The sequence below is a fragment of the Procambarus clarkii genome, chromosome 22 (assembly GCF_040958095.1).
Source record: "Procambarus clarkii isolate CNS0578487 chromosome 22, FALCON_Pclarkii_2.0, whole genome shotgun sequence".
Lineage (NCBI taxonomy): Eukaryota > Metazoa > Arthropoda > Malacostraca > Decapoda > Cambaridae > Procambarus > Procambarus clarkii.
In genome coordinates this window covers 40,365,246-40,382,673 of record NC_091171.1, presented here as the reverse complement: position 1 = coordinate 40,382,673, position 17,428 = coordinate 40,365,246, and the positions used below count along the sequence as shown (strand labels likewise).

General features: G+C 44.8%; 1 protein-coding gene across 2 annotated transcripts; it reads right to left on the bottom strand.

The window, feature by feature from the left end:
• Positions 1 to 710: 710 nt before the first annotated feature.
• On the bottom strand, positions 711 to 16,460 carry LOC123760296 (uncharacterized). 2 transcript variants are annotated; one of them, XM_069328879.1, is made up of 3 exons: positions 8,619 to 8,739; positions 5,380 to 6,845; positions 711 to 1,828 (listed from the first exon to the last, which is right to left on the bottom strand). In XM_069328879.1, exons 2-3 carry the CDS (start codon positions 6,816 to 6,818, stop codon positions 1,705 to 1,707), a joined length of 1,563 nt encoding a protein of 520 aa, XP_069184980.1. In that variant the 5' UTR covers positions 6,819 to 6,845; positions 8,619 to 8,739; the 3' UTR covers positions 711 to 1,704. The 2 variants fall into 2 exon arrangements, with proteins under 2 accessions (XP_069184980.1, XP_045601808.2); XM_045745852.2 differs by lacking the exon at positions 8,619 to 8,739 and adding an exon at positions 16,303 to 16,460 and having other exon boundaries at positions 712 to 1,828.
• Positions 16,461 to 17,428: the final 968 nt, after the last annotated feature.

Below are 17,428 nucleotides of genomic sequence, written 5' to 3'. Positions count from 1 at the left end.
TGACACCAAGTATTGGTTGGTGTCTGGCGTTATCAGACACCAAGTATTGGTTGGTGTCTGGCGTTACCTGACACCAAGTATTGGTTGGTGTCTGGCGTTATCAGACACCAAGTATTGGTTGGTGTCTGGCGTTACCAGACACCAAGTATTGGTTGGTGTCTGGCGTTACCTGACACCAAGTATTGGTTGGTGTCTGGCGTTACCAGACACCAAGTATTGGTTGGTGTCTGGCGTTACCTGACACCAAGTATTGGTTGGTGTCTGGCGTTATCAGACACCAAGTATTGGTTGGTGTCTGGCGTTACCTGACACCAAGTATTGGTTGGTGTCTGGCGTTATCAGACACCAAGTATTGGTTGGTGTCTGGCGTTATCAGACACCAAGTATTGGTTGGTGTCTGACGTTACCAGACACCAAGTATTGGTTGGTGTCTGGCGTTACCAGACACCAAGTATTGGTTGGTGTCTGGCGTTACCTGACACCAAGTATTGGTTGGTGTCTGGCGTTACCAGACACCAAGTATTGGTTGGTGTCTGGCGTTACCTGACACCAAGTATTGGTTGGTGTCTGGCGTTACCTGACACCAAGTATTGGTTGGTGTCTGGCGTTACCTGACACCAAGTATTGGTTGGTGTCTGGCGTTACCTGACACCAAGTATTGGTTGGTGTCTGGCGTTACCAGACACCAAGTATTGGTTGGTGTCTGACGTTACCTGACACCAAGTATTGGTTGGTGTCTGGCGTTACCAGACACCAAGTATTGGTTGGTGTCTGGCGTTACCTGACACCAAGTATTGGTTGGTGTCTGGCGTTACCTAACACCAAGTATTGGTTGGTGTCTGACGTTACCTGACACCAAGTATTGGTTGGTGTCTGACGTTACCTGACACCAAGTCAGATGTCATGAGTATAAAATATATGCATGATATAAGGGCTCTGATATATGACGCAATGATATGTATTGATGCCCGCGTGGTGGTGACCCCACTGGCGACCCCAAGTGGTGACCCAAGGCGGTGACCCCAGACAGTGTATCCCCGTGGTGACCCCAGGTACCCCGTGGTGACCCCAGGTACCCCGTGGTGACCCCAGGTACCCCGTGGTGACCCCAGGTACCCCGAGGTGACCCCAGGTACCCCGTGGTGACCCCAGGTACCCCGAGGTGACCCCAGGTACCCCGTGGTGACCCCAGGTACCCCGTGGTGACCCCAGGTACCCCGTGGTGACCCCAGGTACCCCGTGGTGACCCCAGGTACCCCGTGGTGACCCCAGGTACCCCGTGGTGACCTCAGGTACGGAACGTGGAGAACCCTGGTTGTGACCCGAGGTCACCCTTCTCTCTTCCATCTTCCTTTTTGCCCAATAAGTCACAGTAAACCATAGTAAACCAAGCCACACGTGGAACATGGTATACAGCTTCACTGTATACCATCTCCACCTGCCTCCACACTTACTGTTAGTCCCACCAGAGTGGCATGTCCTGGGACAGGGAGGCTGCAGGCCCTAGGATATTGGAATCAATCTTTCATGACAATGGATCAATGACAACGTGACCCATGCCAGTTCCCTGCCATGGACACGTTGCAGTGGCCTATGACCCCACCTCTTGGCTCCGTGTGCACCAAGGTTCTCTCTCATCTTGGCACAATATGGCTTACTGGACTCTTAGACTCACCGCCCCCTTGACACCGCGTGGACCCATCCTCATCGTCCCCTCATCTTGGTGTAGTGAGGGCGAGGCGACTGCTGCTGCTGGGATGGTGAGGGGCCAGGCTCCGGGGTGGAGTTAGGGGGGCGCGGCGGGCGAGGGCTTGGGGTCCTGGCTGACCTAGGGAGAGAGGCGGGGGGAGGACAAAATAATGTGAGGTTATCACTTGAGTTATCTGTGTAGTGCACATCTTCCCTCTCGTGCCATGGAGGTCACTCACAGTACACTGCAGAGTTATATATATATATATATATATATATATATATATATATATATATATATATATATATATATATATATATATATATATATATATATATAAGTAAGTTCTATTCAGTAAGTTAAGTAAGTTCTATTCATATATATAAGTAAGTTCTAAATATATATATATATATATATATATATATATATATATATATATATATATATATATATATATATATATATATATATATATATATATTAGTATATTTTGGTAGCAGTCTTTCCTGTAGACATATATTATTAAATATGACCGAAAAAGTAAGATTAATAATTCTAACACGAATTTTCTCAATCTTTCGTACATTTCTTTTCACTGTTGGAGGTAAATCAAAAATCAATTCTCCAAAATTCATTTTTATTTCTAGTCTGACGCGACACGAGCGCGTTTCGTAAAACTTATTACATTTTCAAAGACTTTAGTTTTACAAATACACAACTGAATAGAACTTACGCATCTCCGATTTTATATCTACATTTTAGTGAGGTGGATGGGGTGAGGTGGCATTAATAGGGTATTAATTTTATCAACACAAGACAGAACAAGAGGTGGCATTAATAGGGTATTAATTTCATCAACACAAGACAGAACACGAAACAATGGGTATTGAATAGAAGTGTTTGTAGAAAGCCTATTGGTCCATATTTCTTGATGCTTCTATATTGGAGCGGAGTCTTGAGGTGGGTAGAATATAGTTGTGCATTAATTGGCTGTTGATTGCTGGTGTTGACTTCTTGATGTGTAGTGCCTCGCAAACGTCAAGCCGCCTGCTATCGCTGTATCTATCGAACTGTATTCGTATTCGAACTGTATCTATTGTATTCGATAGATACAGCGATAGCAGGCGGCTTGACGTTTGCGAGGCACTACACATCAAGAAGTCAACACCAGCAATCAACAGCCAATTAATGCACAACTATATTCTACCCACCTCAAGACTCCGCTCCAATATAGAAGCATCAAGAAATATGGACCAATAGGCTTTCTACAAACACTTCTATTCAATACCCATTGTTTCGTGTTCTGTCTTGTGTTGATGAAATTAATACCCTATTAATGCCACCTCTTGTTCTGTCTTGTGTTGATGAAATTAATACCCTATTAATGCCACCTCACCCCATCCACCTCACTAAAATGTAGATATAAAATCGGAGATGCGTAAGTTCTATTCAGTTGTGTATTTGTAAAACTAAAGTCTTTGAAAATGTAATAAGTTTTACGAAACGCGCTCGTGTCGCGTCAGACTAGAAATAAAAATGAATTTTGGAGAATTGATTTTTGATTTACCTCCAACAGTGAAAAGAAATGTACGAAAGATTGAGAAAATTCGTGTTAGAATTATTAATCTTACTTTTTCGGTCATATTTAATAATATATATATATATATATATATATATATATATATATATATATATATATATATATATATATATATATATATATATATATATATATGTCGTACCTAGTAGCCAGAACGCACTTCTCAGCCTACTATGCAAGGCCCGATTTGCCTAATAAGCCAAGTTTTCATGAATTAATTGTTTTTCGACTACCTAACCTACCTAACCTAACCTAACCTAACTTTTTCGGCTACCTAACCAAACCTAACCTATAAAGATAGGTTAGGTTAGGTTAGGTAGGGTTGGTTAGGTTCGGTCATATATCTACGTTAATTTTAACTACAATAAAAAAAAATTGACCTCATACATAATGAAATGGGTAGCTTTATCATTTCATAAGAAAAAAATTAGAAAAAATATATTAATTCAGGAAAACTTGGCTTATTAGGCAAATCGGGCCTTGAATAGTAGGCCAAAAAGTGAGTTCTGGCTACTAGGTACGATATATATATATATATATATATATATATATATATATATATATATATATATATATATATATATGTGCAAACAAGCCTGAATGGTCCCCAGGACTATATGCGACTGAAAACTCACACCCCAGAAGTGACTCGAACCCATACTCCCAGGAGCAACGCAACTGGTAACTACAGGGCGCCTTAATCCGCTTGACCATCACGGCCGGACAAAAGGAAGTGATAGCCGAAGCTATTTGAACCACTTCCCCGTTGGAAGGAAAATACTCGGATTACCATCCGAGTTGCCGGCGGGGAAGTGGTTCAAATAGCTTCGGCTATCACTTCCTTTTGTCCGGCCGTGATGGTCAAGCGGATTAAGGCGCCCTGTAGTTACCAATTGCGTTGCTCCTGGGAGTATGGGTTCGAGTCACTTCTGGGGTGTGAGTTTTCAGTCATATATATAATATATATATATATATATATATATATATATATATATATATATATATATATATATATATATATATATATACCAGGAGGATGGGCTGGATATTGACGTAATGGATAATTAGAAGGTAGAATTTGGCCTAGTATAGCACACACATGTATTATATTAGGCCCCAGCTAGTGTTTATTAGGCCTAGGAAGGTTAGGTTAGGTTAGCTTGTCTTTGCAACATAAGTAGACAATCGTTTTCTGGTTTGTCCAAATTCATTGGTACCGATTTCTACTTTCTAATGTCGCTGTACGTCGGTATATATATTCTATGGTCCTCATCCTTTCTATAAGTACTGCCAAAACAGGAGGATGGGCTGGATATTGACGTAATGAACAATTAGAAGGTAGAATATGATACTAATGAACTTTGACAAACTGGAAAAGTTTTACATTTATGTTGCTAAATAAAACTAATCTAACATAACCACTCTAGACCTAATACAAGCTATCTGAAGCCTAATATAGTACACATATGTACTATAATAGGCCTAGGAATATTTAAGCTTTATTTTAATTTTAATTTTCCGGACTCTATAAAGTGAATGGTACTAAATTCTACTATCTACTAATTGTCCATTGCGTCAATATATGTACGATGGTCAACATAGTTACAAAAAAGTACTATTTAAACAGGAGGATGAGTTGCACCATATAGAATTTTTTTTCCTGACTGACCGCTTTTTATAAAATTGATAACATTACAGTTTGTCTCATAGTGACAAAAGAAGGCAACAAAATGAAAGGAGAGCTATTTAGCTAAACTTCAAGTCTCAGGATCTGTATCTCAATGAATTAACATGAAAATCTATCCAGAAGGTTGTACACTATTTTCCTCATGTTATATTACTATAGTTTTACCTTTAATGTTAACTCTAGCTTGTAAAGGAGACAGTCAGGATATTTATTGTTCGGGCTATTTTAGAATTTACACATAATGATACTCCAGGATTAATTCAGGATCCAAATGTTATGAATACTGGAACATACACGCTAGTAATGTTAACTGAAACATACACGTTAGTAATAATAACTGGAACATGCACGCTAGTAATGATAATTGGAACATGCACGCTACAAGAAAGATTATGACTGTACCTGTGTCTGGGTCTTCGCCTGACTGTGGGAGAGAGCGGGTGGCCAAGTGTTCCCTGGAACGACACGGGCGACACGGAGCGTCTAGGGTGCTGGGCGGCGTGATGACGGAGGGGCGGTGACGCCGACCTGCGGACGGGCAGCGCCTGGTGTTGGCTCTGATGCTGCTGTGGAGGAGACACGGAGCGTCTGCTGGCTGGCGGAGACTGCCCACGACCGTGGCTTCGTGCTGGGGGTGACGCCGAGCGCCTGACGGCCGCTGGGGGTGGGATAGAGGCTCGGTGACGGCTGGCTGGGGGCGTGTGCTGGCGCGGGGGCGTCGGAGGCCTCGGGGGAGGCGCCGTGGGCATTACACGAGTTAAACTTAATGGCGCTGATGATGCCCGACTCCTCCATGTTGGAAGCTGTAAGCTGCTTTCTGCCGGACACTGAGAGGTGGAGTTGACAGGAGAGTTGGGTGGAGGTATGTGGCAGGAGGAGGAAGGCCAGGGAGTGAGGGAGGAGGTGGCTCCTACTTCACAGCTGAGAGAGTCACACTCCCAGGCGGCAGCTGCACCCGTGGCACCCTCCTCCTCCTCCTGGCACCACGACGACGACGCCGCGCCTTCCTCCACTGTGGAATTGACGGTGTCACGTGACACAGCTGTTGATGAGGTAAGTTCGTGCGACACCGCGCCGGGGTAGTCCCGCTGCCACCCCGCCTGACACGCCCCCATGTTGGACTTGGTGGAGTCAGGAGGCTCCGTGGAGCTGACGTCGGAGGCCTCCAGAGTGCCCCAGTATGCCCCGGAGTGCCATGAGGAGGGCGTGCCTGCGCCGGGCGAGGTCAGCCAGGTGGAGCGGGAGACCAGACTCTCGCTGGTGGGTCTCAGGCACTCCTGCGGCCAGCCGCTGGAAGACGCCACGGCTAGATTAGGGCAAGAACTTCGGGGTTGCCACGAGGAGCGGAAGTGGGAGCCGCTGGCCGCTTCAGAGGAGTCAGGAGCCCGCGGCGAGGCGGAGCCGCTGGCTCCTGGCGTGCAGGAGTGAGCCACATCGCCGAGGTAAGTCTCATCCAACCCTAAGTTAGAGCTGGAGACCTCAGGCGAGAAGTGGAGTGAGGAAGATGGAGGGTCGAGCGTAATCTGGGACTCGACTCTGTGTCTGGAGGAGACAGTGTCTTGTAGTGAGGCGGAAGTGACCTCGCAGCTGCTGCACCCAGCTGTTGATTCACCCGCCTGTGGTGGGTTGCTGGTTGATGAGGCGGGCTCATAGGAGGGGCAGGCTCCAGGACACGACGCTGACGAAGACTTACACCGAGAGGAGGTGGAGGGTGCGGGCGAGGATGAGACTAGGGAGGCTGCGGATGGCGTGTGTGAGATGTACGGAGCATCATCTGACGAGGAGGGTGTCGGCGAGGGTGGGGGGGAGGGCGGGGCGGGGGTGGAGGCTGCGTCCATCATCCTTCTGCTCCAACACCATCTCCTGTCCTGCACACACACACACAACAGCTGTTATATATCACACTGTATGACTCTCTACGCTCGTGCGTGTGTGTGTATGTCTGTATGTGTACTCACCTAGTTGTACTTGCGGAGGTTGAGCTCTGGCTCTTTAATCCCGCCTTTCAACTCTCGGTCAACTGGTTTACAGATTCCTGAGCCTACTGGTCTACACCAAACCAATATTTGAAACTGTATGGAGTCAACCTCCACCACCTCACTGTCTAATGCATTCCATGTTTTAACTACTCACTACTCTGGCATTGAAAAAAGTTATATCTAATGTCTCTATGGGTCATTTGGGTACTCAATTTCTACCTGTGTGCCCCCCTGTATTAAATAAACTGTTTTCATCTACCCCTATCAATTCCTCTAAAAATTTAGTATGTGGTGATCATGTCTTCCCTAACTCTTCTGTCTTCAACCGGAGCCGGTCGGCCGAGCGGACAGCACACTGTGGTCCTGGGTTCGATCCCAGGCGCCGGCGAGAAACAATGGGCAGAGTTTTTTTCACCCTATGCCCCTGTTACCTAGCAGTAAAATAGGTACCTGGGTGTTAGTCAGCTGTCACGGGCTGCTTCCTGGGGGTGGAGGCCTGGTCGAGGACCGGGCCGCGGGGACACTAAAGCCCCGAAATCATCTCAAGATAACCTCAAGATAACCGACTCTAGTTTAGTTCCCGTAATCTCTCCTCATAGCTCATGCCCCTCAGCTCGGGTACTAGTCTTGTGGCATACCTCTGAACCTTCTAATTTAGTCTTGAGCTTGACGAGATACGAACTCTATGCTGGAACTGCATATTCCAGGTTTGGTCTGACATATGTGGTATACAGGTTCTGAATGATACCTTACACAAGTTTTTAAAGGCCGTTCGTATGTTGGCCAACCTGGCATATGCCGCTGATGTTATCCTCTTGATATGGGCTTCGGGGGACACGTCTGGCGTGATATCAACCCCCAGGTCTTTCTCTCTTTCTGATTCTTGAAGAATTTCATCTCCCAAATGGTACCTTGTATCTGACCTCCTGCTCCCTACACCTATCTTCATTATTTTACGTTTGCTTGGGTTAAACTCTAATAAACATCTGTTGGACCATTATTTCAGTTTGTCCATGTCATCTTGAAGCCTCATGCTGTCCTCCTTTGTCTTAATCATTCTCATAATTTTGGCGTCGTCAGCAAACATTGAAAGGAATGAGTCTATACCCTCTAGGAGATCATTTACGTATAACAGAAACACGATAGGTCCTAGTACAGAGCCCCGTGGGACTCCGCGGTTGACTTCACGTCATTCTGAGGTCAAACCCCTCACAATAACTCTGCTTCCTATTGCTTATGTACTCCATGATCCACCGGAGCACCCTACCAGTTACTCCTGCCTGTTTCTCCAACTTATGCACCAGCCTCTTATTGGATACTGTCAAAGGCTTTCCGACAGTCCAAGAAAATGCACCAACCTTCTCTTTCTTGCTTAATATCTGTCACCTGGTTGTAGAATTCTATCAAAATTATGAGGCAAGATTTGCCATCCCTGAACCCATGATGGTGGTGTGTCACACCTCATAAGTGTTCGTGTGTGTACGTGTGTGTGTGTGGTGTTTATAGTTTTATGTTTGCAAATACTGTACACTCAATAAGTGACATGACAAGTATATTAACATGATTTATGTAAACAAACACACATGCAAAAAAACGCCAAAATATAAACGTTGAAAATATACCCTCATAAATACAGCATATCACTGTTCACCCATTTCTCACCGTCGTGAATGGCGAGGCTCCAACAGTTGATTGTAAACAGTTGATTGTGAACAGTTGAAACACCAACAGTAAACAGTTGATTGACAGTTGAGAGGCGGGCCGAAAGAGCAAGGCTCAACCCCCCCCCCCCCCCCCCCGCAAACATAACTAGGTGAATACAACTAGGTGAATACCAGTCCGGGCGAGGAATGGAGAACGAGAAAAATAGAACAGTTATAGATGCTAGATAAAACATTACAAATATCACCGGTCCCTTCGTCATATCATTCACAGTGGCGCCTGCAGCCGCCGCTTCATACGACCAGGTGTACAGTGTTCTGTACACTCTACAAACTCCAAAATAACACTTGCTTAGCAGTTTTCAACCAAAATATCAGATCATTTGGTAAACATTTTCATGATATAAATGCACTACTCACAGCACTGCGTACTAAACTATCATTCATTATTTTAACAGAAACCTGACTAAGTAAAGACTATACCCAACTCTACAACATAGCAGGTTAAAAGCCATTCACAACTGTAGGCCTGATAAAAAAAAGGAGGTGGCACAGCTTTATATTACCAAGATACCTTCATCTGCAATAGTGTCATTAGAGATAGAGACGACTACTGTGAATATACCTTTGGTAAGTTCTCGAATAAATCCCTTAAATCCTCCTTGACTATTGGAGCTATCTATAGATTTCTCAATACTAACATAGCTTCATTCTCAGATAACCTAAAAAATCTTATCATAAACAACAATTTCAACAAAAATCACATCATTCTAGGAGGAGACTTCAATATTGACCTATGTTAACAAAACAACCCCCATGTCGACTATTTCCTAAACAGCATGAACTCCTGTATGCTAATCCCTACAATCACCAAGCCCACCCGAATCACTCAAACATCCACTACTACCTTGGATCACGTATGGACTAACATAACAGCTTTCTTTGCATCTATTATAATCATTGACAGAACAACGGACCACTATCCTACCTTCCTCATAGCAAACATGGACATAACATCACCAGAAAACAAGAAACCTACCTTTAGGTTACACAGTGAAGCAGCAATAGACAACCTCACAGACACACTTCATAATATTAACTGGGAATCTGAATTCAATAATTCGCAGAAATAAATTCATTAGCCAACCTCTTCCTTTCCAAAACTCTAAGCCTCTACAACACTCATTGTCCCCTCCTCACCAAGCAAGTAACTGACAAAAGAATAAACAATCCCTGGCTCACAAGTGGCATATTCAAAGCAATCGACAAAAAACATGAATATGAAAAAAGAATTAGAATTAGCCTACTTACAAAGGAAGTAGTTAAGAGGTACTCATCAATGCTTACCAATATAATAAGAAAGGCAAAACTTTCCTATTATGAAAGATTCAAAGAAGCAAAAGGTAATATGAAAAGCACATGGAGAGCCATCTCTAACATCCTAGGAACTAAAAAACACTCATATAACCAGAAAAAACTCTTAAAGGATGGCTATACACCTGCAATTGATTTAGAAACGGCAACTGAATTTAATAGCTTGTACTTGTATTCTATGTACTTGTACTTGTATCTCTTTGACCAGACCACACACTAGAAGTTGAAGGGACGACGACGTTTCGGTCCGTCCTGGACCATTCTCAAGTCGATTCAAGTTGAGATCAACTCAACTTACTTCAGCCACGTTATTGTGACTCATCGCCTGCACTTGTATCTCTTCTCTTCACCTGACTCAGTTCATTCCGTCAAGGTGCCCACACCCGCTCAGCGCGCACTTTCCTGCCTGGAGGCTCATTAACGTTACACTCCGCATCCCTCCGTAACACTTTCATTCCTCACTCTATCCTGGCATCACTGTTTTTTTTTCCAGCATCACTCTATCCAAGCATTACTCTGTTCCAGCCCTCCTGTGGGCAGCTTGATGTTCCCTTGGGCAGGCTATGATGCCTCCGTGGGCAGGCTATGATGCCTCGGTGGGCAGGCTATGAAGCCTCTATGGGCAAGCTGTGGTACCTCTATGTGCAGGCCATGAGGTCCTGATGGGCAGGCCATGAGGTCCTGGTGGGCAGGCCATGAGGGCCTGGTGGGCAAGCCATGAGGTCCTGATGGGCAGGCCATGAGGTCCTGGTGGACAGGCCATGAGGTCCTGGTGGGCAGGCCATGAGGTCCTGGTGGGCAGGCCATGAGGTCCTGTTTGGCAGGCCATGAGGTCCTGGTGGGCAGGCCATGAGGTCCTGGTGGGCAGGCCATGAGGTCCTGGTGGGCAGACCATGAGGTCCTGGTGGGCAGGCCATGAGGTCCTGGTGGGCAGGCCATGAGGTCTTGGTGGGCAGGCCATGAGGTCCTGGTGGGCAGGCCATGAGGTCCTGGTGGGCAGGTCATGAGGTCCTGGTGGGCAGGCCATGAGGTCCTGGTGGGCAGGCCATGAGGTCCTGGTGGGCTGTCCATGAGACCTCAACGGGAGACTTATGGCGCCTCTCAGTGCAAGGTCGGCACAACACATAACCCAAATGCACCGGAAAAAAAAGTCTCAACAATACCAAAATAAAAATACAAAGTAAACTCAATTCGTCAAGTTGAAATCGATAGTGTAAAAATATATAAAAAAAATATCTGTGGATTGTAGATATTTCCGCGATTTTGCACAACACATCGTTGACTTTCATCTTGAGTCGCCAATCACCTGTAAAACTGTCCCGGCGAACGCAGCGTCCTAAGAATTGAGATCAAGTTCAAGTATGTTTATTGAGACAAGAAAAAAATACATCTCAAAGGGATAGAGTAGCTTAGGCTATTTTTTTTTTTTTTTTTTTTTTTTTTTTTTTTGAGATATATACAAGAGTTGTTACATTCTTGTAGAGCCACTAGTACGCGTAGCGTTTCGGGCAAGTCGTTAATCCTATGGTCCCTGGAATACGATCCCCTGCCGCGAAGAATCGTTTTTTCATCCAAGTACACATTTTACTGTTGAGTTAAACAGAGGCTACAGTTAAGGAATTGCGCCCAGTAAATCCTCCCCGGCCAGGATACGAACCCATGACATAGCGCTCGCGGAACGCCAGGCGAGTGTCTTACCACTACACCACGGAGACTGTAACTATTTCTTGTAACTAGACTGTAACTAGACTGTAACTGTAACTAGACTGACTATTTCTACCCCCCCCCCCTGAATTGGGTCACATCCCACTGACCATAAAAAACTCCAGCGCCCCATAAACCTGTTATCTATAATGGGAGTACCCCGTGGGATCCAACTAAACTCAAACCTGTTTCCAGTTGATTCAAATTTCTTTGAATAGATTAAGGGTAATTTGCGGAAGTTGAATGAAACCCGTTGTAATGTCTTTTTACCTTAAGGGTCCCGGTAGTATAGTTGGGTTCGTTCTCGACGCACACTCGAGAATTCCCGGTTCGAATCCTTGGCAGGACAGAAATGGTTGGGTACATTTCCTTTCACCTAATGCATCTGTTCACCTAACAATGAGAATCCCTAAAAAAAAGTGAGTAGGTACTCAGGAGTTAGTCAGCTGTTGTTGGGTTGCATCCTGGGATCCTGGGGTAGGGGTCAGTAATCTGGCCTTGAGAGGAAGGGGACCTCGATAAAAAACAAATATGTATGAATACACTCTGGCTTCCTGTCCCGCGACACAGTGAATTAAGAGTTCAAGATAAATATATTAGTCTATACAAAACTTGAGGCAAACGTTTTCTTTCATAGAAGCCTGACTCTTCAATGAGTAACTAAAATAAAGACGCAGCAGCTTCTTGTGTGGGGACTAGTCTATTTGGTGTACCGTACTCACCGAGTTGTACTAAACTAGTTGTACTTGCGGGGGTTGAGCTCTGGCTCTTTGGTCCCGCCTATGAACTTTCAATCAACTGGTGTACATATTCCTGAGCCTACTGGGCTCTATCATTTCTACATTTCTACTTCTACATTTCATATCAACGCTGCGCGTACTAGTGGCTTTACAAGAATATAATTACTATGCTATGTATCCTCACAATCCCAATGTACCTTCTTGTATATATATATAAATAAAATAAAATAAAAAATAAAATTTCAAATCATATCAACCCATGTCTTACTATTTGTAAACAATGCTGTTTGTTGACCAACTTGTATACTGGCTATTTTCTGCCATGTTCCCCCCTTATTTATCTTTTATTTTTTCTTTCAATCGAATTTACTATTAAGTTTTAGTCTAAGGTTTTTTTCTTCCACACCTTGCCCGAAACGCTGTGCGTACTAGTGGCTTTAGGTATTGTATGTACTAGCTCTGTCTATAAATAATCAGAATGTTTGTAACTACATCTATGTATGTACTTTTCCTAAATAAAATATTATTATTATTATTATTATTATTTGAAACTGTGTATGGAGTCAGCCTCCACCACATCACTGCCTAATACATTTCACTTATTAACTACTCTGACACTGAAAAAGTTCTTTCTAACGTCCCTGTGGCTCATTTGGGTACTCAGTTTTCGCCTGTGTCCCCTTGTTCGCATATCACCCGTGTTAAACAGTTTATCTTTATCTACCCTGTCAATTTCCCTAAGAATTTTGTAGGTGGTAATCATGTCTCCCCTTACTTTTCTGTCTTTCAGTGTCGTGAGGTGCATTTCACGCAGCCTTTCCTCGTAACTCATGCCTCTTAGTTCTGGGTCTAGCCTAATGGCATACCTCTGAACTTTTTCAAGCTTCGTTTTCTTCTTGACAAGGTACGGCCTCCATGCTGGGGCCGCATACTCCAGGATTGGTCTTACATATGTGGTATTCAAGATTCTGAATAATTCCTTGCACAGGTTCCTGAAGGCTGTTCTAATGTTAGCCTTGCATACGCCGATGTTATTATTTTTATGTGGGCTTCAAGAGATAGGTTTGGTGGGATATCAACTCCTAGATCTTTCTCTCTGTCCGTTGTGGAAGCTGAGTACCCAAATGAGCCACAGAGACATCATAAAAAACTTTCTCAATGTCAGAATAATTAATAAATGGAATGCACTAGGAAGTGACGTGGTGGAGGCAGACTCCATACACTACTTAAAATGTAGATATGATAGAGTTTAAGAAGCTCAGGAACCTGTACACCAGTAGATTGACAGTTGAGAGGCAGGACCAAAGAGCCGCAGCTCAATCCCCACTAGGTGAGTACATTCACACACACAGCAGTATTGAGAATGACCAAGTGACTAGACTATGCAAAATTGGAGGGGGATCATACAGAAAACGACAAGGAAATATGTGAGGAACTAAATGCCAGTTTCAGTGAAGTGTTCATGACCAAACTGGAGCCACGCAAAGTGCTAGGTGAAGAGTTAACCCCTAGACAAGACAGTTTCACTTAGTTCGTTTATTATGCGCCCAATACCCATCCTATGAGTGATAGCATAAAAGGTTACAGAGGCTCATAATGGGCCCAGGAGCTGAATCCCATACCCAAGATGAGAAGCTGACACACACTGAGGTAACAGATGAGGAAGTAACGAGACAATTGGAATCACTAGATGAAAAGCAACAATGTTTCAGTGTAAACATCACCAGTGATCTGTACAAATAAGAAGCTTAATAAGGACCTCAATATGCCTCCAGACCCAATCTTTAATTATTCAATTGAGAAGGGAGATTTTCCCAGGTGCTGGAAGAAGGTAAACGTGGTACCAATATACAAGAATGAGGAGAGAGAGAGAAGACACAAATTATTGACCAGCATCACTGACGAGCATCCCCCCCCCTCCTCATGTTCCCCCTCCCCCCCCCCTCTCTAGTACCCTCCCCCCTCCCAAGAACCCTACACCACCCAAGTACCTCCCCCCCACCAAGTACTCGGGGAGGGATAATAACGATAAGATTAGTTAAACGCCTAGAGAGGATAAGGTATGTAAATAAGCACCAATATGGAGAGAAAGACACTAAATAATATCTAGTGAGTCTACTGTTGTTCTATGATAAAGCGACAACATTAACACAAGACAGATAAGGATGGGTAAACTGCAGGTTTCTGGACTAGCAAAAAGCCTTTGACACAGTCCACACATGAGACTACTACACAAACTTGAGAAGCAAGTAGAAGTGCACTGACGTGGGTGAGAGATTACCTTACAGACAGGAGTCAGAGACATAGTGAGGGAGTGAGAAGTCCGGACTATTGAGGGTAACAAGTAGGGTTCCTTGAGGATCGGTGTTAGGTCCCATACTATTTCTCATCTATATTAATGACCTAACTATGGACGATGAGTCCTACATTTCAAGTTGTACAGTTGACTCATTTCTCGTTTTTTCCCGTTTTTGAGAAATTTCTCATTTTTCATTGACTCATAGTACAAATGACTACATTTCAAGTTGTACAAGTTCTACATGTCAATCTATACAGAGGGAAACAATTCAAGAGAAAAGTCGAGATAACTCAGGATTGTAAAATACTCCAAGTTGACTTAGACATTGCAGAGCCGGTCCGATAAATGGCTACCAGATTTTAACACTAGAAGTGTAAGGTGATGAAAATGTGACAACAGGTGATAGGAGACCCGTAGGAGGGTACACGACGACGGGGACTAACTCCAGAGGCAAACATTGACAGGGTAATATCAGCAGCATACTCTACACTGCGCACCATCTTCGAGGACACAACCCTACAACACTAGCCTCGTCGTGGATGAAGCTGCTGAAAAAAATCGCACACGTAGCAAAATCAGCAGCATATATAAAACCTAAATAAGTACTCTCTCAAGGCAGTCTACACACCTACGTTAGACCAATACTGGATTATGCAGCACCGTACTGAAATCAGCATTTTGTGAAATACGATATTTTTTGTTTAAAATACAGAGGTTTGCATGAAGATTAGTGCCAAAGCTAAGAGGGCTACGTTTTGAGGATAGGATAAGGAGACTAGATCTCACGACCCTGGAGGACAGGGGAAACAGCGGGGGACATGATCACAACGTACAAGATAATGAGGGAGTAAACAAAGTTGACAAGGACAACCTCTATAAATTGAGACACAGTAGTTCATGAGGACAAATAGGTGGAAATTGGAAAGGCAAATGAGTAGAAGAAATGTAAGGAAATACTCATATATCCCGTACTGATGGTCAACAAGTGCCTTGCAATGAATGAGGAGGTTGTAGAAGCCACCTCCATCCACAACTTTAAGGCCAGACTCGTCAAAGTCTGACAGAAACGTTGCATTATAAGACAATAGGTACAGAGGACTACTGGAAGGCGGGGCATGGTGAGAGAGTTCTCACTTCCCTCTAGTCACTCTCAGGTAAGCACCATTATCACCATCACTACCACAGTCGCCACCATCGTCGTCACCATAACTACCACCGAAACTATTAATATTGCCACAACTACCACTATCACCACCACAACCACCATTACCACCACCAACAATTGACAATATGCTATCACTGGCAAGTCACTCCATCAACAGATCACATAGTATATGGTAATACGTCAATTATTTAGCGACAGTGTTCATTAGAGGGCCATATTGGGTGGTGAGCATCACTGAGCACACGGACATCAATTCTCACCCCATATATGTGGGCTTCAACCCGTCCTCTCAAACCCCCCGACTCGGTATCAATTGAGTAACCGCGCCAGCTGGAGGGGGTTGACGGACAAATGCCCCTTTTCCAGCTAATTCCCACTTCTGCAACGCTCTCATTTGACTCACCTTGGGAGAATATCTTGCTGTACAGTCCTCGGATGCTGTATGCTACATATTAATTTGCGAATATACCAAAAAGAGCGAGTAAAGATGCACATAAAAGTTCAACACACGTTCACCCTTCCCTTAGAACGTCAACTCGCTCGTCAGAGAGAGTCGTACAGGACCCGACGGCCATTGCCACAGGGCTGTGATGGATCCGGGAAATACTTCATGATTCAGTGGATATGCAATCATGTTTCGTAGTGAGCTGTATCAAGCATCGGTAAGCTAATGAGGATACAAGTTCCTGGAGATTTTCCTTGTACGCCTGGCAGCGCATGCGTTTGCTTTCCCTTTCAATCGCAATTGCAGGAGATGTCGTTGTCGTTTGGTGGAACTGCTCGCTAAATCACGTATATACAAATGTCAGGGGAAAGTTTTCTTTTTTATTGTGTCAGGTTATTTCTGGTGATGTATGTGATTTGTGTTGTGGGGAGGTGGAGGTGGAGGAGGCAGGCGAGGTGGAGCAGGGAAGCGAGGTGGAGGAATAGAGTGGAGGCGCGGAGGCGAGCCTTGGGAAGTGGGTAATGGGGGAGAAACAGCAGTGGCGGATGACGCAAGACTTCTGCCTCCTCGCCTGCCATGCGGCCCCCAGCTATAGGGCCTCCACCTCCACTAGGGACTCCACCTCCACTAGGGACTCCACCTCCACTAGGGACTCCACCTCCACCAGGCACTCCACCTTCACTAGAGACTCCACCTCCACCAGGCACTCCATCTTCACCAGGCACTCCACCTCCACTAGGCACTCCACCTTCACTAGGGACTCCACCTCCACCAGGACTCAACCTCCACTAGGCACTCCACCTCCACCTCCACCAGGCACTTCACCTCCACTAGGGATTCCACCTCCACCTCCTTGCAATGATTTCGGGGCTCAACTTTACCACGGCACGGTCCTCGACCAGGCCTCCTGGTTGCTGGACTGGTAAACCAGGCTGTTGGACGCGGCTGCTCGCAGCCTGACGTATGAATCACATCCTGTTTGATCAGGTATCCTTTGGAGATGTTGTCACGTTCTCTCTTGAACACTGTGAGGGGTCGGCCAGTTATTCCACTACACCTTCCACTAGGGACTCCACCTCCACCT